This window comes from Beta vulgaris, chromosome 7 (assembly GCF_026745355.1).
Source record: "Beta vulgaris subsp. vulgaris cultivar EL10 chromosome 7, EL10.2, whole genome shotgun sequence".
In the NCBI taxonomy this organism is placed as follows: Eukaryota; Viridiplantae; Streptophyta; class Magnoliopsida; order Caryophyllales; family Amaranthaceae; genus Beta; species Beta vulgaris.
In genome coordinates this window covers 6875822-6898822 of record NC_079208.1, presented here as the reverse complement: position 1 = coordinate 6898822, position 23001 = coordinate 6875822, and the positions used below count along the sequence as shown (strand labels likewise).

The following is a 23001-nucleotide window of genomic DNA, read 5'->3' as shown; positions in this document are numbered from 1 at the left end:
CATTGATTTTCTTGATTTCAAAAACTAATTTCAAAACTGATTTCGGAAATGATTTCAAAAGGTTTTCGCAAAAGGTTTTCGAAAATGGTTTTCGAAATTGATTTTCGAAAATGTTTTCGAAATTGATTTTCGAAATTGATTTTTGAAATCAGGAATCTGGTGGTGGTTGCTGCTAGGGGAGGGGGGATGCTGCCGTGGGTGGGGGTGGGTTGGGGGTGGCGGTGGGTTGGGAAAATCAAGGGGGAGGAGGCCTGCTGCAGGGGGTGAGGGAGGGGGGGAGGGAGGTGGTGGTGGTTGGGTGATGGTTGTGGGGTTAGGGTTTCATGTTATGGGGTTAGGATAGGGTTAGAGGTTAGGTTTTAGTTAGTTAATTAGGGTTTAATTAGGGTTAGAGGGGTTAATTAACCCTAATGACTAACGGAAACTTGACACCGTTAGTCATTAACGGCATTTCATGCATTTTACTGAAATAATAAGGGTACCTGGTGCATTAAAAAAAAATTAGGGGTACCCCATGAATTTTGAAAAACCATAGGGGTAACTGGTGAAAAAACCGAATTTTTTATTAGGGTTGAAAATGTTGGTTGTAACTATTTTCTTCATCTTGTGAACCAAAAAATTGTGATCAACCATATTATATCCGATGCATGTACTCATTCTAAATATGTATACGTGATCAACTTTGACCATATAGGAATACAACAATTATCAAGAATACTTGTGTAGTTGTGTTTAATGGAATGACTTTCGATCCCCCACATGTGAGATCAATGTTCAAAGCTTGGTCGAAGCAATATTTTAAACTCTTGTACCTGCATCCATTGTGGGAAAGAAAACTCGTCGCTGCCTTAGTTGTGCTATCGGCAGCTCTGGGGAAGTCGAAATAGGAGAATACTCATCTTAGGGTGCGCTTACTTTTTTTTTATAATAATTATACTCGAATTACCAATTACATTTAGTAATTCTTGATTTATATTAATGGAATGTATATAAAGAGTGTGTTCACTTGAGTGTAAAACATCTTAGGGATAGATGATTTTTCAATTTTTCATTAAATAGTTGGTATAAGGTGAAAAACAATTTCTCAATTTGGAGAAATTAGTTTATTCTTTCATTTTTATTATTCACCTTCATTCTATTAGGTTTTTTATTTTTTTGACATCGATCTCAAAAAATAAGCCACCATTGCAAAGAACAAAGATTTTAAAAAAAAAGAGGCCATCAAGCTATACCTCCACTTAGAGGTGAGCATGAGCCATGCCAGCACGATTTGGGCCCGGTTTGTTGTCTGTTACATGGGCCGCAAGCCTATCACAGTCAAGACATATTATTTTGCACCGGTACGAGCCCGTCTAGATAATCCATAGGCTGAAGTGCTGAACACTCCTTTTCTTTATTTTTTTAGCCTAAAACGATCAAAAATCCAAAAAACAAGAAAAAAAACATAAACTAGCTCGCAGGAGGCACGAGCCCGGCCCGCAGACAATATCTAAAAAATGCGGACCCGGCCTGGCCTATGCCCAAGTCTACCCCACTCATCCGTCCTCTGGTTTCGTGCCATAAAAAGAAAAACAAAGTGAGATCCAACAAACACTCCACATTTGACATTCTGCAACAAGTAAGGCAAGAAATGAACCGCAGCTCTACAACAATCTCTCTCTTCCACGTAGCAGGTCCCACACTCAACCCACATACATCAACCCATCATCATCATCATCATCATCATCATTATCATGCCAACTTTATTTACCATTACGATTAATTTAACGGTGACCGTAACAAGCCGTAACGGTAACACTTCCATTTCCTCTTCTCATAATCTCATTTAACGCCTCCTTTTAACTCCAACAAACGGTTCTTCCTCTCCCACACTAACGTCGTCACAAACCCCAACCCCACTTTTTTTTCAACTTTTTCTCTCTCCTAGACTTCCAATGGCTTCTTGCGACGACGACCTCGTAATTCTCGCCGGCGAAGATCACCACCACCATAACCACAACCACCTTCACCACCACCATTTCACCGCGCACCACCGCTACCTTCACCCTAAAATTTCCTCAAACGATGTCGTCAAGGTTTCCTCCACCGGAGATTCCGAGAACGGCGCCGTTTTCGAGGTCAATCATTACGAATCGTCCGAGTTCGACTCAGTTCCCGATCCAGAGTCAGATCCGAAGAATTCTAGGGTTTGCGTGGAGTTGACGGAGAAGAGGAAGGAGAGAGAGAGAGAAGAGAGCGATCGTGATCTGAGCGACGGGAGCTTCAAGAGGACCAAATCAGTTTCCGGCGGTGGCGGCGTCGGAGGAGGAGGAATGTCGATTTCCGGCGGCGGAGAGTATAGGAAGGATAGGGAGGAGTGGAGTGATGCGGCGATTGAGTGTTTGTTGGATGCGTATACGGATAAGTATACGCAGTTGAATCGGGGGAATTTGAGGGGGAGAGATTGGGAGGAGGTTGCGGCGGTTGTTAGTGAGAGGTGTGAGAATCAGAATAAGAGTGTGGAGCAGTGTAAGAATAAGGTGGATAATTTGAAGAAGAGGTATAAGTTGGAGAGGCATAGGATGAGTGGTGCTGGTGTTTCGGTTAGTCATTGGCCTTGGTTTAAGAAGATGGAGGCTATTGTTGCCAATTCTTTGCCGGCTAAGTCGGCTTCCGATGAGGATAAGATTGGTTGTTCTGGTGGGAGTAGTGGTAGGCAGCAAAAGAGGTAATCTTTTTTTTTGTATATTGCGGATTTTGGTGTTGTAGTGTATGTGATCATGAGTAGGAGGAAGTGTTTTATTTCGTAATTTTATGGTAGTTATTATAGGAATATAGAATGAATTGTGTGCTAGGAGAAAAAACTACTAGTTGAGGATTCATGGTAGTTTCAAGTTTGAAGAGTATCTTCAATTAAGAAAGAAAAGGTAGCTTTGTGCATTATGTTGTTTGATTTAGATTTTGAAAAGCATTTGATTGGAGAGGGATATGGAATCAACCATCAAAACTCTACTTTAAAAGGTTCTTTGATTATACTATCAAGTTGTAAATAAGCTCCTTCGGAACGAGCAAATGGTTTAACACAGAGAAGGTAATTGAGAGAGAACATAGTCCTAACAAGTTGAGGCGAGATGTCTAGAGAGCGTAGATTGAATTGGCCAGTATCAACATCATACTTGTTTTGCAGTTCAAATAGTTACTAGAATGGATCAGAATATTCTTCATGCTATGGCTCTATTGATTGGTGTTGGCGTTGAACTTTGAGCATATGATCGATCCTCTATAATGCTTGTGTCTTGAAATTTTCTTTTAGTTAATTTTCACATGGTGCCTTTGTAGTTTTATTGTTTAACATCAATATTGGTTTAGGATCTTCTTTTAGTTAATTTTTGAAATTCTTTCTGGAATATGCTCCAACCTCCTTTTCCGTCCCTTCAGCCACTTGTTGCCCGCACTAGGAAGACGTACAAACTCCTTAAGTACTCTTTGATGTTTTTTACACTACTTATTGCCCCAACCCCTCCAAGGATACGCTAGCATTGGTGAACCTCTAATCCTCTTTCTGTCGTGGCAAATGGAATGGCTAAGGTTAAGCAAAAGAGGTGGAAGATGGGATTGGGTTTTAGTTAGCATATTTAGCTACATCAAAGCAAAACTTTTAACTCATGGATTGTGTGTGTGTGTGTGGGGGGGGGGGGGGTGGCACAGTGGTGCCTGTCCTAGAAACATCAGGACAAACTATTGGTGTCAATGTGTGTGTTAAAGGAGGGGTCCTAGGTATTGGTACTGCAGATAATTCACTTTGCAATCGTAAAATGCTCATTAGCTGCAATACATGTATGTGTAAGCTTTTGTTTTCATTCCCTTGACCTTTCTTATTTAGGAGATTTAGAAAAATGTATGATTGCTTTTGGCTCGTTTATATTCCTTCTGGGTACCATGAGGTTTAGGTGCTATGTTCTGCTTTTAACTGCATTATATCTATCTATCTGGGCAGATATTCTGTGGGAACACCTGGCTCGCTGGGTCAGGTCAATAACATGAAGTCCAAACCTATATCTAACTCAAAATGGCAGAGGGTTGTGTTTAAGATCAGTGGTGCTGCTTTAGCTGGCAATGGTCCTCATAACATTGACCCTAAGGTTTGTTGCAAGATCTTTTTTATTCTTGCTAACCTCAGAGACTATTTCTTGCTGAAAAAAGGCGGAAAAGACATGTTTATATGAGCCTATAATTTAGAAAAGATATAGAGCCTGTTCAATAACTCAAGTCAGTTCTTGCATCGTGTTTGCCTGATTGGACATTGGAGCATACTGCTAGACATCCTTCTTAAAAAGGAGTACTCTCCTTGTACATTTTCTCATTATGAACGAGATTCTCTTTTAGTAATTAGGAGGGGTAAGAGAAACTGATATAGTTCTATAGATAGATGTTACTTAGATAATTGCTTGGCAATTGATATGCTTAGTACTTGGATTAGCGGATGCAGTATGAGGACACAGATGCTAGGACTTTTTAACGTGGCTTCTCATCATGCCACACTGTGTTGACTTTCTATTTGATGTTCATGGTTCATCGGGTCTGGAAGTTCTGTTGCTGACCTGGATCATTGATCTTATTCGGTGGAAATACGTTTGTAGTTGCTTCTTTGCTCTTTCTTTAGAGGGTCATTAAATACTTGCTATCTGAAAGGATACATATTTTTAACCTTCCTGGAGTGTTCTTCTTGTTGTATATGTTACTCATACAATACCTTTGGCATATCGCTAATCCACTTTGCTGAATATGTTAATGAAGGTTACATTGAGTGGTGACTGGTAACCTTGTTTTCACCTATCATCCTGAGTAAGAAAACTAGGGCTCACAAAATATGATGTTGTAACACCACCTCTACCCAACAAAAAGGGGGTGTACGTTTCTTCCACTAAATTGCTGCTTTTTAGCATCAAGAAAATCATCTTTGGTGCTACTGCTGGAAATCGTGAGACCTTGGGTCCTCTTTACTTTCGATGCTTCTGACATGATTATCTAGTTAACTTATTATGTATCCTCAAATTTTTTTGGAATCTGCATAATCGGAAATATTTACTTGTAAAGCATGGTGACTTCTCAAAACGGTGCAAGTGAATAACCATTTAAGGGGACATCTTGTTCAGTGGGTTGGAGAATCAATTAATATATTTCTTTGTTCTTTGTTTACTTCTTTGTTTATATGCTATTCTTTTTTTATTCTACGCATCTGATTGATTGTTAAAATTACTAGGTTGTAATGCTAATTGCTAGAGAGGTTTCGATGGCTTACCGCCTTGGATTACAGGTATTATATCGTGCTTCTTTAATGCATTGTCTCCCCCCCCCCCCTGAAAACAGCATCTTTATTGTTTGAAGACTGAAAATATTCTGTAAATCTGAATTTAAGGCTTGTTTGTCACAGGTGGCTATTGTTATTGGCGGGCGCAACTTTTTCTGTCCAGATACATGGACAACTGCGACTGGTGCTGACAGATCTACCACACACCAGATCGGGTATTCTTTCTGCTGAGCATTGTGTTGATTTACTCAATTCCTTTCATTTTGATCTCCCTCGAGAGTTACTGACCTTTGGAGTGCTTGTCTGCTGTTTGAACTATGAATGTTACTGCTATTAATTACTTCCTACATTCTTTGTTGATCACTACATGTAGGATGCACTAAACATTAAGATATGATAATTTCAGTTCCAAGTGCTTCAAATCTTAAAACTTTTATGCTGATCTCGAAGTTTGTCTTTTAGCAGCTTGAAGACACTTTTGGCTTCTATAATAATGTCTTACAGTTCGCACACTCTTTGGCAGTTTGATGGCAAGTATAATGAACTCGGTGTTGCTCCAGTCAGCCTTAGAGAAAATGGGTGTTCAGACACGTGTACAAACTGCTTTTGCATTGCCAGAGGTGGGTGAGCCATACAATAGACAAAGGGCAATTAGACATTTAGAGAAAGGCAGAGTGGTGATCTTTGCTGGAGTTGGTGGTGGTTCAGGGAATCCTCTCTTTTCCACTGATACAACAGCAGCTCTACGAGCAACTGACCGTATGTTCTGACTATGCCCTGTCATTCTGCTGAAAGTATTTTCTTTAAATATTCTGTTTTGGGCATTGTGTGTGGATTGGGTTAAGTGGGTATGTATGGTTCGCTGTTCCTTCACACTTAGTTTCATGTCCTGAGTACATCCTTGTCCTCTTTCTTTCAGTTAATGCCCAGGCAGTTCTCAAAGGCACCAATGTTGATGCTATATATGACTGTAACTCCAGAAACAATGGCATTATGTTTGATCACATTTCTTTTAGAGAGGCTGCTTCCAGAGGTTCCACATCTATGGACATGATGGCGTTGACATTCTGTGAAGAGAATGCTATTCCAGGTTAGTTTAAGCAGCTTAACTGTTAATCTGATTGGTATATTTACATTTGATAATGCTACCATGTCAGATTCCTCACCAAGGCAACAAACTTCTTTTAGCAGATAGCATAGATATATCTGTTTGCATTGTACCTTGTACATTGAAATTGAAAGTTAATTCTGTTTCTTATGTTTATTTCCTCTTAGGCACCCAGCTTCACGCAATACGGTCTTACTCCTCGTTGGGGTTAAGAATATTCTCAGTTATTCTAGGTTACAAGATTTCCTGTGATTACATTGTTTTTATTGGAAAGGGAAAAGCCAATGTTTGGAGATGCAATAGTATGCTAGTACGCAAGTAGCATCTGAGTTTTGAAATAGTTGGAAAATAGTCAAAAGAATGGTTCTGGATTTGACTTGCCTGATATGCCGCTTGTTAGATTAGGTTGCTGGGATCGAGTAGGCTAGCTGGCAAATCCAACCTGGTTTGGCTTGGGTTCAGTCAGGGTGGACTATAAACCTTGTGTGCTAAATGCTCAAGCCCTCAATATAAGAAGATTGTAATTGTTGTTTTCGTGATGATAGGTGGTATAACAATAGTCTAGATTACCTACAGATTTATAGTGTACATATTATGAAAGTGGAGCTGCAGAGGAAATTGATGGCAACACTGAGAAGATCTATCAAAATACCCACATCTAGAGAGTGATAGAATTGGCCTAAAGTCACAGGCTCACAGCTATACTTGTTGACCTGTATCCCTTTGTCCACCTCTATCCTCTCCTCCGGGGTACCAATGCCTTTTTTTTCACCTTTTGTAGTCCTTGGTTGAATGTCATCTTGGTCATTCTCTTTCTCACTTCACCTTATGGCACTTTTAGCTGTTGACAAATTCAAACAACGGTTTTTTCACCCGTTGTGGTATTTCAAAATTCATGGGGAACTCCTGTTGTTTCAAAAATGTCAAGTTTACGTTAGTCATTAGGGTTAATTAACCCCTCTAATCCTAATTAAACCCTCTAACCCTAACCCCAAAATCCTAACCCTCTAACACGTCACCCCCACCCTAAACCCTAACCTTAACTACCGAACCAACACAACCCCCCTCCCCCCACGCGTCCACCCCCCTCCTCCACCCCCGTAGCACCTCTTCCTTACCCTTACCCTTACCCCCTACCCCTGCAGCACCCCCTCCCCCACCCCCGCAGCACCCCCTCCCCTTCCACCCCCGCAGCACCCCCCACACTCAGTTTTCTCTTTCTCCTCATTTCTTCTCGTCGGTGTCCGATGCTTGCCAGAGCTGCGCGTACCTCGTTTTGCCTCAGCGTAGTCGGGTCAGACACGGGTTTATTCGTTCAGACCCATTGTAGGGTCCAGGTACGACCCACCTCCTATTTGGATTTGGAATTCTTTTAGCGGACTTGAATGCGGACAATTTTTCTATCGGATTTGGGTCAGAATTTTCCCTTCAGATCAGGGCGGATTCGGACACTATTGCCAATCCTAAGCACACGGATGCACTCCTTGCTGATAGTGTCAATGTAGAACATGTGAGGGGGGGAGGGGTTAGCTCAGTGTTAGAGCTCCTCATTTGCGGCAGCGGTGAATGGAGGTAGGGTAGGTCACTAGTGTATACATGCGCTGTGTGAGGGTCTTTTTGTATTTCATATAAACTATATTTACCGATGTGTTGGACATATAATCATCTCGTCACATATATTTACAACATTTATATCTTGCCGTATGTGGTAATGTTTTCTCACCTTTTTCTTTTATGCAGTTGTGGTTTTCAATCTTCTTGAACCCGGTAACGTATCAAGAGCTCTATGTGGTGAGCAAGTAGGTACATTAATCGATCAGACAGGAATGATCAGCTAACATTTATAACATAATAGGAGTTTTTATTACCTTTTGTAGCTTCTTCTTGTAAGTATATAGATGGATAACTAAACCACAAGCCTCTGGTCACTCTCTATTTAATGCTGGGGTGATCTTGGTACTGTACAATACCGAAGCTGCAGATGGCTGCTGCATTTACAGATGAAGCAATATTTTGTTGCTCTGCTTCGTTTAATTTATTCGAAATCCTTGACAAACAACTTTGGAGGTCCGAGCTGTGGGAGGCTGCTGCTGCCTACTGCAATGCCATACTAGTGGCAGGCTGAGAAGCTAAAGCCTGGATGTGTTTACTTACTCCCATAGAAAATTTTCCCCTTTCCCCTAATCCTGTAAATTTTGGGTGTATTTGTATTGGAAGCCTTTGACAGGGTTTCTATTATGGGTCATATATGATGTATTTATCAAATTGTATACAGAGGATAGGTATGTGAGGGACTCCTCTGAATGTTGTAATTGCGGTAATATATATAAGAAAATATTTGTATCTAAGTTTTAACTGTTTTTTTTCTTGTTAATGGCACTAGAGATTGACTGGAAAAAAGTTTTGGAAGTGGCTACAAGCCTACAATAGCTTAAGGTCCGTTCGGTATTAATGTGGTTTTTGTTTTTTGGTTTTTTGATTTTCAAAGTCATATGATATATGTCCTATAATGAATAAAAAAATTAGTCAAATTTATTGGGAACATGATGATTTTGAAAACTGACAATTGAAAAGTGAAAACCTTTTTTTTTTTTGTTTTCAGTTTTTGGTTTTTAGTTTTCAAAAAACTGAAAACAAAAAATGATAACGAACGGGCCTTTAGCAACCTAAAGAGTTATGCGTCAAAGAATAAAGACCAAGTACATTTGAATAGAAACTGCACGGGGGTTCTTAGGGGTAAGGATTTTCTTATCGTTGTCCCTTTCGAATAATTGTTTGTCATTCTTTGAACAACGAAATACTAAAAGGTATTCCCTTCATTTCATTTTAATTGTTACACTTTGATATTTTACACTATTCACAAATTTCACTTTGACCATCATTTGTGATTTATATGCGGATGAAAATATAGTCATATAGGATCTTGTTAGATTCATCATAAGTTTACAACATGTATTTTATTAATATGTATTTTTTTATAATTTTTACAAATACGAAACTATTGATATATGCCATCAAAGTTTTGCATTGATATGCATGAAACGTATAAGTGTGTAGATTAAAATAAAACGAATGAAGTATCATTTTATAAACATTTTCCAGTCAACCACACTCTCATCTCTTAAATGCAAAAATGAAGTTTGAAGCTTTGAATTACATTAATACGTAGCTGGGTAATGTACAAGAGGTATACGCGAAATTAGAGTTTGATATATATAGAGGTTATTTGAATCAAGTTAATTTGACCTGATGGTAAGGAAAGAACTATTCAATCTCAAGGTTGGGGGTACCATCTTTATTAGAAGCATTTTGGGAGAGGATTTTCCCTTATCATTCCCTCAATCTCAAAATGTCTGCAGCAAACCCAAGTCGGGTTAACCTGCAAGAGGTGTTGGTGTGGCAAGACCCTTCATCTTATCATGCGGTCCCCAAAAAAAGTAGGAAAAATTGAGATGAATAATCTAGACTTTCACTGTCTTCTTAAAATAATCCAAACTTTGAATTAGTCTAGAATAATCCTAACTTATGAGGGGATCTTCTCAAAATAAACCAAACTATCACTTTTCTTGCATACACTAATCCGTTTTAGGTCTATAATATATAAAAAATGGATAGTTAGGATTATTTGAGAAGGTACCCCTAAAAATTAAGATTATTTTAAAATAATTCAAAGTTGGAATTATTTTAAAAAAATTGGTGAAAATTGAGATTATTCATGTCAGTTTTTCCAAAAAAAAATATAGAGATTTTTTGAAAAAAATATGTGACTCAATTTGCGTGGGTGCTAGAGTTGGTATTGAGTCAAGGATATTTTAGCCTCGATGACAGAGCAAATATGGTCCAAATGGACATGGGTTGGAACAACTTGACTAAATCCAAAATTTTCAAATTAAAGGTTATAAAGACAAAAATCAAGAAAAGGGTTGGTTTAGTTATTAAAGTTATCAAGACATAAGGGGAAAAATCTATCTATACATATATATATTAAAATGCGTGTGTAACAACGTCGATGCGCCACGTGGCACTCTCCTCCTGCCACTAGAATTTAACCAACAAAGTCAAGTGGTCATTATTTAAAAAATAATATGCTGAAGCCTGGGCTCGAACCTCCGACCTTACGTAATTGTTTTCAAAGAATCACCATCTCATCTAACATCTCTTAATGATCCATGTTTTCACAAAATTAAAAATATTTGTTGTAATTAATTAATGTTATTAAACATATCCCTTGCATCCTTAAAAATAAACAAATTTGCATGTTCATTAAAATTAATTATATATGCATGATACCATTTGAAGAGCATTGTTGACCACTACAGTACTACCCCTAGGGAGTTTTAGTTCATGTAATCTATGTACAATAAAAAAAATTTAGAAATTACGTAGTATATGATTTGATCCTGAAACCTCGAGTACATATACTACATTCTTAACCACTAGGCAAAGTTGTATTTATTGTTGTTATCATAAAGTATTATATTAATAAATGAATTTTTTTCTTATCCGGGGTATAGCCCGGGCCTAATTACTAGTTGTTAATTTAAATCTTGAAAATTTGACGTTGGAACATTCTAATTTGAACTTTTAATTGGTTATTCTGTATTCACCAGACTAAGGCAAGACGCAATTAAATATTGTGTAATGATCTTGTGCTGAGCAATACATAGTATGGTGGAAAATGGAAATATAATAATTGGTTATCTAAATGGAAAGTTTGTTATTACATAACAAAAGTGAAATTAGTGAGCATTTTCCATTCACTTAACCATTAACTTGGAGAAAAGAGAGGAAAAATTTGCACGTTGATTGTTTTAGTCTGCAAATACTTTAAATGTCATTTTTTAAAATATATTTTTCAATTTGATGTTATTATAATATTACTATTGTACATCTTTTAATAACTTGAAGCACACATTGCGTACATTTGAATCTAGTAAACTCTTATGAGTTATGCCACCCCTCATGCTCACTTGGTATTAGTTTTTCAAATTATTTTCCATAGAGACAATATTATGGCAGTGGGTAAACAATGATCCGGTTAACCTGCTTAGCGGTTAGTTTGAGTTAATGAACGTTGGCTTCTTTAATCATTTGGTTTAGTTTTGGATAAAGGGTTTTTTAACCTGTTCATGAATATCGACATGAACATGCACTCAAAGTCTCGAGCTAGTGAACCACCGCGAGTTCCACAACCCTTTTCACAGCCCTTGCGACTAGATAGTCGTTTTTAAGTCAGTGGTACATGTATGCATTCAAATATTATCTTTGGGTTCTATGAAGCATCTTGCTAGTTACTATCACATTTTTTTCTTTGAAAAGAAATTAACTACCACCAAAAACCCTATCGTGTCCAAGACCTATCGCGTGGCGTTTGGCCCATCACGATAGGTGTCATATATACCTAACGTGTCGCATATTAGGCAACATATTAGGAATGTTTACGCGTCGCCTGAAACATAAGAGGGGACATGATAGCCTCATGCTAACGCATCAATTATTATGTAACTAGTTATTAGGCCCGGGCTATGCCCCAGGTAAGAAAAATTTCATTTATTAATATTGTACTTTGATATGATAGCACTAAATACAACTTGGTCTAGTGGTTAAAACTTTAGTTCATGAACTTGAGGTCACGGGATCAAAACCTATACTATGCAATTTCTAATTATTTTTTTTATTGTACATGGATTACATGAACTAAAACTCCCTAGGGAGAGCGCCACGTGACACCGTTTCTGGTTTACGCGCGCCTTTTAATATATTAGTATAGATAGGCGATACATTAGGTTGGTTTATGCGTCGCCTAAAACAAAACAAAAAAAAAACTGATGTGTTAGCCTCAATTTGAGTTTTCATATTAAACTAACACATTATCTTCTATATAATAGGCGACGCATTAGGTAGGTTTATGCAGTACCTCCATGATAAGAGGGACGCGATGACCTCTCTAGTGTGTCACCTCTATCATAAAAGGAGACGTGATAGACCCTCTAATGTGTTGCCTCCATCATAAAAGATGACGTGGTAGACCCTCTAATGTGTTGCCTGTCATATAAGGCGATGCGATAGGTTAATTTTGTTTATATAAAAAAAAACAGCCTAACTAGTCGCCTGATTCATGAGAGGTGACGCGTCAGGTTAGATTTACAGAAAAAAAAAAAAAATATTTGAATTAAGTGGTCTAATGTACATGTTCTAATCATTTTTTATTAGAAATAAAAATTTCAAATAATTACAAAATATCTACGAATCTACATATACACATGGAAAAAGAAAAATATCTCTTACTTCTACTTGGTCCTGCACCTCAAACACGAGAAATGATAAACCTCTTTTTGCTAGATGTTTACAAACATCTAGCAGGGGTAAAATTGTCAATATACATGAAAAAAGTTATCAGTCAAATAAAAAAGTTATCTCGAAAATTGGGCACTGTCAGAAATTTTCAATGCTAATATAATGCTCATGCTACTACAACTTGTGTTCGTGTAACTATAACTAGTGTTTATGCAACTAAAAATAATGTTTGTGTATAAACAGATAGTGTTTGTATTCTTTTAATTGGACACTGTCAGAAAATTCTGATGCTAAAATACAGTGTTCATGCTACTAGAACTAGTGTTCGTGTAACTATAACTAGTGTTTATGCAACTAAAAATAGTGTTTGTGTATAAACAGATAGTGTTCGTTTTTTTTTTACATATCTAAATAAGAGATAGAGAAGAGTAAAATAAAAATATGATGAAATTATATCAAAATGGATGTCTATTTGTAGAGAATAAAAATATATGAATAATATTGGTATATTTTTTACTTTTTTCTAAAATATTTTTTTTGAGATATACAAGTTTAAAAATTGCAAAAAGTAATTTGTTTGGATAAACAATATTGTGACATATGCGCTACTTATATGTTGCCACATGGATGTTAGATGTTTGGCAAACATCTAGCAAAAAGAGGTTTATCATTTCTCCCTCAAACACCGCCTAATCCTCATGCATATATGAATCTTGCACTTGACCACTAACTTTGCAAATCTTGCACATGGTGACCTATTATAACCTGAAGTAATTAAAACATCAACTTGAAAGGATTAGTGAACGATACCTATATAATACTAGTGAAAAAAACTTCAAGTGCTCCGATTAAAACCGTACAAATCCTCCGAAATTCACTCGTAACAAACATCATACAAGCACTTGAGTATTTATTGGGCCATCTCTAACATGTGCACACTATTAGTAGTTTCTAAATTAACAAGAACGATACTCAACACCCTCACGGTGATGATTGTACAACAGCAAGCACACAACAACACTAGTCAAGTCAGAAAACACATCCCCCTCCCAAGACTTGCCCTTCGAAGAAAGAGAAAATGACAAACACCACATTATTTTTCATAAATAGATATCATTTCTTTGCATCAAGGTAGATATAGGAGCAAGAACCCTATATATTTTCTCTGTTTCAAATTACTCGCTATACTTTCTATATAGGGAAGTATAAGTAGAAGACAGAAAAAGTGTGCACTAATGGTGTTGTACCAGGTACAAAGCACCTCGAAAAACATCCCATAACATATGACTGGGGATGACAGGAAAACAGGCAAACAGCTTTACGCCTTTATCCCACAAGAAAAGTTCACTTATGTTCATTGAATTTCTGGATATATAGCATTTGCAAAGTTGCACGACTGTTCGTAATCTAACATAGAAACAAGTCACAGGTTTAAGAATTCGTGTTCAGATTTTAAATTGTAACTTATGAGGCAGGGCTAAAACTCATATTATGGCATACTACAACTGTCATGATACATGCTAACTCTTCCTTAAGCATAAGATTAAGGAAAAATTGTGAATAACCACCTGTTAGATACCCCTGTTTCAAAATAACCACCCCAGTTTCATTTGCATTTAAATAACCACCTCTACTTAGCTTCACGTTTTTAAATACCCACCTCTTAACGGAAAAAGGTGACTCCGTTAACAGTGGGGCCTGTTGACACGCTTTTTTATTAAATTTCCCGCCAATTTTCCTCGACTTTGAGCTATATATATATATCCGTAACATTGACAAACCTAATCTAAAAAAATTTGGCAAAGATTTACTTCAATTCCACTGTGATTCTCTTGAAGCTCAAAATTCAGGTATGTTCTTTGCAATTTCTAGTGTTTTAATGTATATATCATGGGGAAATTAGGGCTTTTTCTTGTATTCTTATGAATTCTAAAAATTCTACCTTTAATAATCTTCTTCACAAAATCTCCACCAACTTGAAGCCTAATTTGATATTTCGACATTCTAGCAAGGGCAAAACTGAAATTAGGATTCTACCAATTTCATAAGGCAATCAACACAATTAAAAATCAATCAAAAACGAAAAAGCAATTGCTTAACCAAGCTTCTAATTACTTAATTGAATAATTTATACATAGATTAGTATAGTATAAAGGTTAAAGTTTCAGTTTTTTTACCTTGTTTAGGGCATATAATCAACTTCACTGACGACACAATGCAGTAACACCAGCGTCACTCACACCTTCTTCTCATTGTAAAAAACTGAGTTGCAGATTAGAGAGAAAGAATCTTGTCCAGAAAAATTGAATGAAGAATTTCAAATGGAGAACGGAAGGTGAAATAATAATTGAAGTTTGAAGAAAAAAGAAGAGAGAGGAAAGAGAGAATAGGAAGAAAAGTGAGAAATGCGTGGTCTGTTGGAGGAAAATTAGGTAAGTAAAAAAAATGGGCCCCACTGTTAACGGAGTCACCTTTTTCCGTTAAGAGGTGGGTATTTAAAAACGTGAAGCTAAGTAGAGGTGGTTATTTAAATGCAAATAAAATTGGGGTGGTTATTTTGAAACAGGGGTATCTGACAGGTGGTTATTCACAATTTTTCCTAAGATTAATCATAAAGATGGCAAGAAGCTATGTAGTATGATTATTTTTTCTAGGTCACGTATTTGTACTCGCACCCGTACCTGATACGAATAACTATATAACCTCATGAATACTGTATGAGTCATGTATATAATATTATTGTATTAACTTGATATACAGTATATCTTTGATTTAACATGCCACATATTTTGTTGATATGAGCAAATATCATTTTTATCCGACATGAACTAGGGAAAGTTCGTACTATTTGAAGATAGGAAGATTTGAAGTTACTATTTACCATTAATATAGTTGTACTTAAGGCTAGTGTTTCCCAAGCTTTACACAATTAAACAATAAAATTTTAGTTAGAAAAGTTTAAATCAGCTTCAAACTTAGCTAACTTAAATCAAACAAATCAATCATCTTTTATATACAATTGATACAATTGAAAATATAGAGATAATTAGCAATTAGTTTAACAACTATAACTAAAAATCAAAGTTGAAAACCTTAAACTAAAAATGAGTTTGTCTTGTAAGAGACCGTCTATATTTAAATTAAAATTAGGCAATAGTAAGTCCAATATTTAAAAACAGAATTAGCCCAATAGTGACTAGGTTAATTTTTTCGATGACTAGTTTAATTCATTTAGTGACTAGGTCTACTTTTTTATTGAAATTAGACTCTCTTTTGATAATTTTTGTTAGAGAATAGAGTTTAGAGAGAGAGTGTGTGAAAGACATTAGAGAGTGAAAGAAGCAGTAAGGTTTGCAACTTTTGGCCCAAAACCCAAGTGTTACTCAAGCAGGTCCGTAATGGAAGCTAATGTGTCGCCCATAATTATAAGCGGACGCGATAGGTACTTTTCAAGTATATTTGGAATAATTCTTACGTGTTGCCTTTAACTATTATCGGATGCATATCACCTAATGCGTTGTTAGTTACATCAATGGCGACGCAATAGCTTTTTGCATCAGTGGTTATATTAGAGGCGACGCAATAGCCACACCCCTACCACGTCAAACATATAATATAACCTGACACGAAAACTTTACGCGTCGCCTTTTATGTTAGGGGGGATGCGATAGGTCATTTAGAAATTTTTCCAACCCTATCACATCCAACATTATACAAAAATTCGACACGTTAGCATTGCAGTGTAAATTCTCGCCTTGGTAGTTGGTACCATGAAGAGGCTTTAGCTTTTTCAATTATGTAAGATGGGAAAGTTATTAACATAAATATAATAGTAATGGTATTACAAGATTATTGCGGAAACTTTTAAAACGATGATAGTGCAGTGTAAATTATAAGAAACCAAAGACACATTTGAGCGAAAATTTAAATTTTAATTAGGGACAAGCATGATCATTATAAACCTAATTTCTTGTCATGCAAGTCAATTTTAACCTAATGTACTATAAATGAAAATATCAATTTTAGTTGTTTTTTTTTAATGATAATGAAAATATAATAATTATCCTATAGTATGTATTGAAGATCAATTGATGGATCGTATATGAACTCTAACTCAATCCGATTTGGATCGAATACATATTGAATGTTGAGTTGAATTATCATCCCTAGACGAGCAATGATATTCCCATATTCGGTATTGTCCAAACCATGGCATTTATGTAATTTTTATGACAAAAGTAATATTAAAAAATTATAATTTATTTTTTTCATATATTTTTATTTTGGAGATTATTAGTTGAAATCTTATATCATATCTTAACAGTATTTTATTATATCAATTAGCTATTATAGCATAAGTATTTGAACTACATCTAATCATATCAAGTAAATGGTATGGGAAAAGTTGGCCCATACCGAGTATGGAAAGAATACTTCCTCGTCCATAGACAGCCAACACTAGTAGATCTGACGAACTTTTTCTGCATCATCACAAACTTGTGAATTATTCCAATAAGCAACCATCAAACATTTTCTTTAATTTAAGAACTAGAGAAACATAATCAAATCAAATAATGAACTAAACACCAGGCAAAAGCACTAGATTGCCAACCCGGGAACAAATACAATCACAATTCACAACACATTAAGATTATAGAACCATGAAAACTGAAAAGAGCCTACTATAGACATCACTTGCAACAAGACTATGCAAAATACCAATCAAATAACAAACTAAACACAGCTTAAAGCTTAAAGCCACAAGCAATGGCCATAATAATCACTGATCAGTAAGCACACACAGCTTCCTCAGTGGTGGGGAGCGAAGGAGACAGAGAATTCCTTGATTCATCATAGTCGTCGCATAGGGGAGATTGCTCCACTCGAATTTCTTCGATCATCTTAGCCACCTCCATCATAGTTGGTCTTTTCTCAGGCAATGGAACTACACAAGCCATAGCAACATGAAGCATTGCCACTAACTCTTCTTCAATGTTCTTGTACCTCAAAAGTTCAGGGTCGAACACCTCAGCAGTCCACTCATCACGAACCACAGACCTAACCCATTTGGGTAGATCCACGGACTCTTCATCTTCGCTCTCTACATTCTTGGGTCGAGTTGGTGAAGGAAATTGGGAGGGGGCTTTGGCGGTGAGGACCTCAAGTGTGAGCACCCCAAAGCTGTAGACATCAGCTTGCTGAGATAATCGTTTGGTTTCTGATTGTTCTGGTGCCTTATACCCGCCTAGTCTAGCGATAGCATGAGCCGGGTTTAAGAGAAGAGAGAGGCCAAAGTCGGATATGCAAGCAACTCCATTCTTGTCTAGAAGAACATTGGATGATTTTACATTGCCATGAGGGATTTTGGTGGAACTATATTCTGCATGAATTCGAGCTAGCCCACGAGCTGCTCCGAGCAGTAGGCTGATTCTTGTTGTCCAGTCTAATGGGATTCTTCCTGGCCCCCTGTTCCCTGTTATCATCACCATCAAAAACATCCTTAAGTACTAACACAGATAGAGCTTGATTCATGTCATTAACATGATTAAACATCTTAATCAAGTCTTTTTAAGAAATTACTACTAGTCAAATAAGATCTGAATCAAGAACCAAATACAAGTTTGATTCACATCTCTTTGACAAAGTACTCATGAAAAAAGAGAAAACAAATGAAAGATAGTATCAAATTTGGCACTATGTGAGTTTTAGATGCTTCAAGTAATAAATAATCTTTACAAGTGGTGAATAATGCCAAATCAATGGTTCCAAAAACACAAAATCCAAGCATATTAAACACAAATCGAAGCATATATAATAAAACAACAAGCATACCATGAAGAAGGGAATGTAAGCTTCCATTAGACAGATAATCATAGACAAGAAGCTTCTCTTCCCTAGCATAATAATAAGCTCTAAGCCTAACAATATTAGGATGTTTCAACCTCCCCATCACATCCATATACTGCTCAAACTCCTTCCTAGCACAAGGGTTAGCATCCTTCAACCTCTTGACCGCCACCGTCGCTCCATCATCCAACACCGCCCTATACACCGTCCCTAAACTCCCTTTCCCAAGCATCTCCGCCGATGCACGCAACAAATCTTCAAGCTCGAATTGCTTCTTTCGATCAAAGAACACCAACTTACTCTTATCAGTCCCATTAGTCTCATCACTATCAAAACCTCCTCCCCCACCAACACTCCCACCATTACTAGCATACACCCTCTTCTCACTCCCATAACTACTCCTTCTCTTCCCAATTTCTCTCTCCTCCATGTCATCATCCCTAGATGAAGAACATCTCCTACAACAAAATGCAAGTACAAATGATGCAACTATCAAAACTAACACACAATTTGTCACAATTAGTGCAATTAAAACTCCATGACTTAAACCCTTTTTGGGTTTTTCTCCCCCAATTAAAGGAGGAAATGTACTGGGATTAGAAGGGACTGTTTGGGCAGTAGCAGGAGATTTTCCATCATCAATATCCAAAGAACAAGTAGGAAATGAAAATGACCCACATAATTTCCCATTACCCAAAAAACTATCTTCACCAAATTTCTTCAACAACCCATTTGGAACTTTCCCAAACAGTTCATTATTCGACAAATTAAGCTCCTTAAGCTGAACTAGGGTTTCCGAAAAATCAGGGATTTTCCCAGAAATTGCGTTGTTTTCAACACGAAGAGTAAGCAAACGACTCAGTTTCCCCAATTCCGGTGGAATTGAACCTCGGAGATTATTATCGGCAACATCTAACCGGAGAAGTCGCTGAAGGTGACCAATTTCCGGCGGAATTTCGCCGGAAAAGTCGTTATGAGAGAGATAAACAAGCTTCAAATTAGAGCAATTTGAAAGAGGTGAAATAGAGCCGTTTAAACGGTTGTTAGAAAGATCTAGAAGGCGAAGTTGGTCAAGAGAAGAGAGAGAAAAAATGGGTCCTCGAAGATTTAAGTTAGGAAGAGAGAGAGAGAAAACTCTGCCATTTGAAGAACAATTAACGCCGACCCAGTTGGAGGAACAAGCGTCGGAAGAAGACCAGTTAGAGAGAAGATTACCATATGGGTCGGATTCATGGCGGAATTGAAGGAGTGAAGCGGTGTCGTTTTGGAAGGAAGAAGAAAAAGGGAGGAGAGAGAAAATGGTGGAAGTGAGAAGAAAGAAAGAGAGGAGGTGAAGATCAACTTCCATGGAGGAAGAAAAGAAGAAGAAGAAAAGCAGGCGGGAAAGAGGTTTGATTAGAGTGGGTTGTTTTAATATCAAAATTTTATACTTTTTACTTTGCTTTTGTTGTTTATGGTAAAAAGAGTGATTGGAAGGGAGGAAAAGTAAAAAGGGTAAAGAATGATTTGACAGATTTTGAATATCAAAAAAATTTCCATTTTTAGTTTTTATGTTGGAGGTCGTATCACGTATTTTATGGGGATTATTGTAATGTTTGTTTTTGGAAATTGATTAGACTGATTACTCCCTCCGTCCCATAATACAGTATTCACTTTTCATTTTTCACGAGAATTAAGGAAAATGGATTGAGGCTATGTTCAGTTCACCTTATTTTTGCTTATTTCAGATCAGATCAGATCAGATCAGAAAAAATAAGTTCAGATCAGATCAGAAAAAATAAGTTCAGATCAGATTAGATTTGATCAGATCAGATCAGTTCAAATCAGATCATGCTTATATTTAAAAACTCATCATTACTATTAAATATCTTTCATTACATTTTAGTAAAAATTATTATAATTGAATATTAATAAAATAATCATTGAGACGAATCAAACAAGACCACACATGACTATATTTTTTCTTATATATTGAGAAAAATCTAAAAAAATTCTCTCTAATCGTGAATAGTGTCAAGATTATAAGTGCGAAAGATAGAAAAATACAAAGGGAGTATTATTATTTACTAGTACATTTGTTCAAAAGGATTATTATTGTTGTTGTTATACTTATTAATTATTAATATTGATAATTATTATTAATCTTGTTGTTATCATTATAAATGTCATTATTATCATTATTTTAAGTTATTTTGTTGTCACTAAATAATAGAAAATTAAAAGCCACGTGTTAAGAACATAAGATTGACGCAAAAGTAAGAAATATATAAAATATGATAGCTCAAATTCATGACAACGAAACTACTAAGTTCGGATTACATTTTAAAATAAGCTAAGTGCGAGATACAAATTATAAATTTAGATTCGGTATACCTCTTCCTATCGAATTCCAAATCTCTCTAGCTAATTGAAGTTGCACGCTATTTATTTCTTTCTTGCGCAAGTTATAGTTGTTTGTATATCTTATTTTATATATAAAAAAAGAGTTGAGTCTGCCGACTTCTCAAGTGTGAAACATTTCCTTTAAGGGAAAGTGTGAAACATTATATAAGTGCTCTTCTAAATTAATGACTTGGGTTATACAATTATTTTTAGTAATAATTATTATTATTATGATTATAATTATTATTGTTGTTCTTATAATAATGATAATAATAATAATTATTATTATTAATAAAAGTCGTGTAAAAGTTGTAATAGAAATAAAATGATAATAATAGTAATACTATAAATAAGATCTTATAATGTATTGCATAATAATGAATTACAAAGTAATAATATAATAGTAATAATATATTTTATAAACAGATTAGATCAGAAAAAATAAGTTCAGATCAGATCAGATCAGATAAGTTCATATCAGAAAATTTCAAGTGAACTAAACATAGCCCGAGTAGTAGGATTTTTTTTTTAAAAAATGTGTTTAATGGGGTGCTTTTTTAATACTTCCTCTGTTTCCCAATAAGTGAAATATAAAGAAAATGAGTTACCAAGGAATTTAGAGAAAGAAAGTTGGGACCACAATAAAGTAGAGTGGATAAAGTATTGAAATTGTGGTCCTCTCTTTTTACTTTTTTGGTGGTATATTGTAATAAAAGTGAACTTTTTTTTACCATTTGAACCTTGGTTTCACTTATTGTGATTCTTCCAAATAAGGAAGGTGATTCACTTATTGTGAAACGGAGGAAGTACTTTCGTATTGAAACTAGTTTTTTATTTAATTTTTCTTTAAACAAAATTAAAAGGTAATACATATTTGGAATGGTGCAAAGCAATAAATTGGGTCACATGTTTTGAGATAAAAGTAGGGGTATTTTAAAAAAAAATTGTAGAACTTTAGGATAATTTAGGGTGCGTTCTGTTCAACTTAAAAAAATTAAGTTTCAGGTCCAATAAGTTCAAATAAGTTCAGATAAGTTGTAATAAGGTCTAATAAGTGCAATAAGTTCCAATAAGGTCTAATAAGGTCCAATAAGTTCCAATCAGGTGCAATAAGTTCCAATCAGGTCTAATAAGTCCAATAAGTTCCAATCAGGTCTAATAAGGTCCAATAAGTTCCAATCAGGTCTAATAAGGTCCAATAAGGTCCAAATAGTCAATGTTTAATAAACATTTGTATTATTGTCCACTATTTTGTTATTCATAATTTCATATCACTATTAGCGGATTATGTTATTATTAGAATTTTAATTAAAGTACCACAATGATTATATAGTATTATACTTGTATTAGTGTCTATTATTTTATTATTTATTTGTATTATGTCTATTATTTTATTATTTATTTGTATTATGTTATTATTTTATTATTCATATTACTATTAGCTGATTATGTTATTATTAGAATTTTTTATTAAAGTACCACAATGTATAGTATTATACTTGTATTATTGTCTATTATTTGATTATTCATATTGCTATTGAATAATATTATAATCATGGTCAAATAATTAAGGTTAACAATAATAATAATTATAATTATAATTACAATATTTTGCAATTCGTCTTTAAATAACTAGAGATAACATGTTTTCGTTACTAATAACTATGAAAGATATAAATGTTATCAATTGATTGCTTCATTATCATCACTGGAGTATCTTTCTTCATCGGAGTATCTTTCTTCATCTTCTACATCATCCTCTTCAATCAATACGTTTTCTTCATCAACAGCCAACCATATTTATCTGCAATTTTCGCCCGAGTTATCTCCATATTCTTTGTTCTCGTCTTGTCAGTCAAATTTAAATCAGCTCTTGGTTCCATGGTTTCAACTACTTGCGAAACTGGAATTCCTAAATCATGTAAACGAATAAAATTATGTAGCGTGCATGTTGCCACGATGATAGCCAACTGGTAAGCATCATCCATCGAAAAATATAGAAACTTTTATAATATCTGATGCTTGAAGAAACTTTTCTTCTGATTAATATAAGATTCATTTACATCTCAACGTGCAA

At 35.6% G+C, this 23001-nt stretch overlaps 2 protein-coding genes across 3 annotated transcripts; one reads left to right on the top strand and one right to left on the bottom strand.

The window, feature by feature from the left end:
* The first annotated feature begins 1592 nt into the window (after positions 1 to 1592).
* On the top strand, positions 1593 to 8746 carry LOC104898525 (hypothetical protein). Of its 2 annotated transcripts, XM_010685617.4 has the most exons (7): positions 1596 to 2707; positions 3977 to 4121; positions 5243 to 5296; positions 5414 to 5505; positions 5814 to 6049; positions 6210 to 6380; positions 8139 to 8746. In XM_010685617.4, exons 1-7 carry the CDS (start codon positions 1935 to 1937, stop codon positions 8234 to 8236), a joined length of 1569 nt encoding a protein of 522 aa, XP_010683919.2. In that variant the 5' UTR covers positions 1596 to 1934; the 3' UTR covers positions 8237 to 8746. The 2 variants fall into 2 exon arrangements, with proteins under 2 accessions (XP_048503751.1, XP_010683919.2); XM_048647794.2 differs by lacking the exon at positions 6210 to 6380 and having other exon boundaries at positions 1593 to 2707.
* An 8453-nt stretch (positions 8747 to 17199) lies between these two features.
* On the bottom strand, positions 17200 to 19937 carry LOC104898524 (leucine-rich repeat receptor-like protein kinase PXC1). The gene is made up of 2 exons (XM_010685616.4): positions 18528 to 19937; positions 17200 to 18168 (listed from the first exon to the last, which is right to left on the bottom strand). Exons 1-2 carry the CDS (start codon positions 19888 to 19890, stop codon positions 17483 to 17485), a joined length of 2049 nt encoding a protein of 682 aa, XP_010683918.2. The 5' UTR covers positions 19891 to 19937; the 3' UTR covers positions 17200 to 17482.
* Between the last annotated feature and the right edge of the window lie 3064 nt (positions 19938 to 23001).

Excerpts from the sequence above, each read along its gene's own strand:
- LOC104898525 (XM_010685617.4), top strand. The coding sequence starts at position 1,935 with ATGGCTTCTTGCGACGACGACCTCGTAATTCTCGCCGGCGAAGATCAC. Across the intron at positions 4,122-5,242 it reads CTCATAACATTGACCCTAAG|GTTGTAATGCTAATTGCTAG; the intron begins GTTTGTTGCAAG and ends TAAAATTACTAG. Across the intron at positions 5,506-5,813 it reads TCTACCACACACCAGATCGG|TTTGATGGCAAGTATAATGA; the intron begins GTATTCTTTCTG and ends ACTCTTTGGCAG.
- LOC104898524 (XM_010685616.4), bottom strand. The coding sequence starts at position 19,890 with ATGGAAGTTGATCTTCACCTCCTCTCTTTCTTTCTTCTCACTTCCACC. Across the intron at positions 18,169-18,527 it reads CTTACATTCCCTTCTTCATG|GGAACAGGGGGCCAGGAAGA; the intron begins GTATGCTTGTTG and ends TGATGATAACAG.